This window comes from Amphiprion ocellaris, chromosome 7 (assembly GCF_022539595.1).
Source record: "Amphiprion ocellaris isolate individual 3 ecotype Okinawa chromosome 7, ASM2253959v1, whole genome shotgun sequence".
NCBI lineage: Eukaryota > Metazoa > Chordata > Actinopteri > Pomacentridae > Amphiprion > Amphiprion ocellaris.
In genome coordinates, this window is record NC_072772.1 from 2,551,870 (window position 1) to 2,557,082 (window position 5,213).

General features: G+C 36.2%; 1 protein-coding gene across 1 annotated transcript; it reads left to right on the forward strand.

Moving 5' to 3' along the window:
* The first annotated feature begins 850 nt into the window (after positions 1 to 850).
* LOC111565129 (zona pellucida-like domain-containing protein 1) lies at positions 851 to 4,749 on the forward strand. Its single transcript, XM_023265139.3, has 11 exons — positions 851 to 881; positions 1,457 to 1,572; positions 1,662 to 1,891; positions 2,167 to 2,351; positions 2,460 to 2,532; positions 2,616 to 2,713; positions 2,798 to 2,878; positions 2,968 to 3,136; positions 3,225 to 3,342; positions 3,756 to 3,785; positions 3,910 to 4,749. Exons 1-11 carry the CDS (start codon positions 868 to 870, stop codon positions 4,038 to 4,040), a joined length of 1,245 nt encoding a protein of 414 aa, XP_023120907.1. The 5' UTR covers positions 851 to 867; the 3' UTR covers positions 4,041 to 4,749.
* The last annotated feature ends 464 nt before the right edge of the window (positions 4,750 to 5,213 follow it).

The following is a 5,213-nucleotide window of genomic DNA, read 5'->3' on the forward strand; positions in this document are numbered from 1 at the left end:
ACTGCTGTAAATGCAGCAACAATGCAAACATTTTGGTACCATTTCTGTTTGAGATAAGTGCTGATTACCCAATAGGTACAAATGATTACTGTTGCATGAAATATCTTATGTTCAATATCCAATTTCCCGTATCTGTCTTTAAATAACAACCTCCCAACAGCTCCTGTTGTGCAGTTTTCTTTCCCACCTCATCGAATTTGTAAAATCTCTCCCATCTGTTACATCACATTAATGATACCACTAAAGACAGGAACAAAGACAGAAAATGTCAGACAAACAAATAGGGTATAAATGAGTGGATTTTTTGACAACATGCTGTATTATAATTCTTTGATTGAAAGTTAAACATGTGATTCCATAAAATGATGATTTCTGATTAAGGCATAGAACTTATGATGAATATCTTCAGTTAAATAGCAGCATAATGTGCAATAATGGCAGTGACAAGGACTATTACTCAGTACAATTTTGAGGTACTTTAGATGACATTTTATACTGCTGTATATTTCTATACATTATCTGACAACTGTAGTTAGTTTTCAGGTTAAGAATTGACATAAAAAAGTGATTTAAGGACTTTTACAATGTTGAATCTCTGCTTTTAATGGATAGAGTATTTCTTCCCCCACAGAGTGATTTTTACCAAATAAGAAATTAATTCTAAAGCCTGTAAAGCATACATATGTATAGAAGTTAACGTGTTTGTGAAAGATTTTTTTGGAAAAAGTGCAAGTTACTTAATTTCTCTACACAATCAAAATGCATGTAAAAGGCCCAGTTCATGTTTCACCATTGTATTCTCTCACACGCCTCTGTGGAGACAGTGGTATAAATGGAGCGATCTGGTGGCAGAGAGCAAGACTCAAAATGAAGACTTGCAGGTGAGTCCCAGAATAACTCTATATGGTAGTCTGATACTTCAGGTTGTATTTATTTGTAATATATTGAATGAAAAAAAGATAATGCTACATGAAAATATTTACATTGAAAAAATAATCTTTAAACGTTGCTATTTTAACAACTTGCAATTTCAATCAAAATCACATTGATCAGATCAGATATAATTTGGGGAGTTAATTTTACACTTTCTTGATATGCAAAATTTCTGGATGTGTTTATAATATTGCATAACTAGTTTTGATCAGTTGTGTCTTTAAAAAAAATCTTTCCATCCTGCAACTAAATTTAAGGATGTCAGTAATTCAGTGTAAAGGAACTTTCTTGTTTCCGGAAAATAAACATACATATATCATGACAGTTCTGAATCATGTTTTTCTTGTATACTAACTATGTGTTGCATATTATCTTAAAGCTTTTCTGTCACACACAGGATTGTTGTCTGGATCTGTTGTCTTTGACATTTAAGACAGAAAAGGCCAGTTTACCTTCAAAGCAGTCTTGTTTGAAGGAAATTGGTGAATGCCTTGGCTCCCATTGTTTTGCTGTTTTCTCACAGGTCCACATTAAGAACAATGAGGCTGGTCATTCTTGTGTGCCAGCTTGGCCTAATTCTGAGGACTGATGCCCAGACGCCACAAGTCTGCATTACCAGTGACACAAACAGACCTCCAGGTTTATGGCATTTTCTTCGATATATTGTTTAGCTAGAGCTATTTTCAAACTTCTTTGATTTACATCTTTTCTGTTTTCATCTCTCCCAGTAAACACAGACATAAAGGTGGTGTGCGGCACCAAGTACATGGACCTGGATATCTACATTTGTCCGGTGTACCAAGCTCTTTACAATGAGTCCCTGATGGTGCTCAATGGTCAAATCAACAATCCTGAGTGTTACGGGACTCCTGACTGGAATGCTACCCCACCACTTTTGAAATTCCGATTCCCCATAAATGCCACCTCCGGAAAGTCTTTCTGCGATAATAGCAATAAGGTAACATTTGCAATAGCTTTTGCTATTGTTTTATGAGTGCACATAAAATGAGACATCTGTGAAAGAAGTTTGGAATAGTTCTGGATGCTACAGTACAAGACAGCACTATGTTGTTAAAGTCTGCTTTTGTTTTTTTTAATGGAAGTGAATAGCATCATATTAAAATCAGGGGTATGAAAGTCTATATATCTTGCATTAAATAATCAATCTAGTGACTTTACTGAAATATTTTTTTTTTTTTTATTGTTTGTTATTTGTCTTTTTTCCACCAATAGATAACCAGTGAGCGTGGCGAAGGAGTGTTTGCTGACTTCTCAAATGTCCAGTACGTCAACATCTCTGGCACCGTTGTCTCTATAGACCCCTCTGCAGGTACCATCACCTATCGGCGGCAAATCATGTACAAGTTTTCCTGTAAATACCCGATGCAGTATCTGCTCAACAACACTGAAGTGGCCGTGTGAGTATGTCATGTGACTCCCAGAATGATGCCTTCATATTTTGATCCATTTTGTTATGTATACATATACGCACATGCATAATATGAATTTATATTCATTTAATGCAGATCAGGTGTGAGTCTTGCCATAAGAGACAACAATGGCAGCTTTATCAGCACACTGAGTATGGCGCTCTATAGAGTAAGGAATGCTCTTCTTTTAGGAATTATTCATTCATATTTTATTATTCAGAGTTTTATATTGATTTTGGATTTACTTCTCAGGATGCCAACTACAAAGACCTGCTAATTGTCCCAGAAACGGGGCTCAGTCTGAAGACCAAGATCTATGTTGCAGTTCATGCAACGAACCTAACAGAAAAGTATTTAAGTTTTCACAGTTTTCACAGTATACCAGTTATGGTAATATAAAAGACACTAAAAATTCCATCTGTCTGTCCTCAAAGCTTCCACGTGCTGCTGGACAGATGCTTTGCAACAACAAAACCAGAGCCCTTCAATAGCACCCATCATGATCTTTTTGTAGGGTGAGTTGCATAAATGGAACCAGAAGATAATAATATCTTTTTCTGTTGCAAGCTTTTTGTACAAGTGCACGTCTCTTGTTTCAACCAAGGTGCACCTTTGATGGGCAGACCAGGGTGGAGATGAATGGGAAGGGACAAAAGGCATACTTCTCCTTTGAGGCCTTCAGATTTGTAGAGCACAAAAATCTGACCATTTCCACTTTCTACGTGCACTGTGCCGTCAGACTCTGTAAGGACGAGGACTGTGAAAATCTGTCCGTGAGTAGACTTGCATTTATAAATTGACCAAATCTTGTATATAGTTTAGATAGACGGGACGGAGTTCAGCTTTTTCTTTGCTCAATAGAATTGTACCAAGAGCCAGAGCCAGACCCAGGCCCTGAGGAGAAAGAGAGGGATCGAGGATGTACCGACCAACGGCACGATCACCTCGACCGTCATACGTGTGGGCACAGGGGAAAATGGTGCATCTTTAGGCCAAAAGACAACATTCTAAATTTTTACAGTGAATTAAGGCACAAACAGATATTTCTTGACTGATTTATTGTTTGTTTGATTTGAGCAATTGTTTAACTTTGAATTATTGTTTATCTTGATGAATAACTTGTGGCAAAATAGAGGATTTGCTAAAATTTTGCTAAAATATCTTATGAAATGTTTTTAGTTATGTTTGGAAACATACACCTTTTTCCTTTCTCGCTGAGAGTTTGATGTCTGTTTGTTAAACTATAGCCAGCTTTGTTGGCATGTTAATTAGTGAACCTTTTAGATAGCTATTTCCTACTGTTTTCATGCTGTTTACTAAGTGTGTTTTTGAAAAATGTACAAAAATGCAATCCTGCAATTTCCTGATCATATTTTTGGTTTATTTTTTTAGGAGATGCTCAAACTTTCGCAGCTTCTCAAGGTAAGACTCTGCATCACGTGTAACCTGTAGTTGCTCAGTCTGTTGTAGCATCGTTATTTAGTGTACCCTTGAAGGATATCATTGTCTGATAACTTAATGCTTTTCTTGTTGCCTGTCCTGACAGGTACGTCACGTGGCTACAGCAGCCCTGTGGTGGCTATAATCATCTGCCTTGCCATTATTGCTATTTTCATCGCTGCCATGGTCATATTCATTGGGGTGTACATCAGACGGAGAAAAGCATTTTCCTCGTAAAATCCCCTGACAGAGAGTGGAGTCTTAACATTTCTCCCAAAACTCAAACTGAAACACTTCATCATCTACAAAGCATGGCATTTATGCCACAGATACAGCAAAAATAAGTCATGAGAAACTATAGTGAGAAACATACAATCAAACATCGACGTAGATTTTCCATTTCACAAACATAGCATCATAGCACGGTGGTCACGCATGCAAGCATAATTAATATAAATCACCTAGCTTGTTAATATGAAGATGAGGATTCAGAAGATGTACAATAACTGTATATTACAATTACATTTTATCATGTTTTATTATCAGAGTCTTATTGAAGTATTTAATGAATGGGGACATGTTTTGTAATCCATAAGAAATGGGGTACTTTGGGAATTATAAACAAAATAATCGTGCTGTATTGTTTAGTAAAACATTAAAAACTGCCAGGTTAGAAAATAACCCAAACTTAACAGTACTGGTGGGTCACCATGGGACACAACATGTCCTTGGTTTTACCATTTAATCCATTAGGTTGGGTTGCTCATTTGGCCCAATCTAGTGAGGGAAATTAAGTCTCTTGATGGGTTAAATATTACCCTTTTACTGCGTTATTTCTTGTGTCATTGTTGTTGTACTTTTATAATTGCTGCTTTTACTTCTGAAGTTAAAGACCACTGTAAGCCCAGGGACTCTGGACTATGTAAATAAAAGTGACTTTAACTAACTTGACTCTCTAGCAAATGAATGAGAATGAATGAAACAAATAAAAAAACTCAAAATAACTTTACCTTAGAAATAAAAATAGAAGTAGTTCATCAAAAGCTACGGTAGGCTACCTAAATACTCAATCATACAAGATCATTATTTCAGTTGCAATACATCTAAATGTGTTTAAACATTAAATCATAGTCAATTTGTCTTTTTAAAAGAATTTACGAAAAATGCTCTATCATGTCAAAGTGAAAAAAGATTTCCTCTGGGGATTCATATATGAAACAATTATACCATGAAGACGAGAACAGAGAGTCATCGGTGTCTTGGTGGCCTTTCTCACTGGCCTCTTTCTTGCACAGCCGCTGTCCTGCTGTGGCTAGCTTTTACACAAGTACCATAATCATTCCATTTTTAAATGGTGGATTTATCTGTAGTCCAAGGAATATTCATCATTTCTTGTATCCATCCACTAAT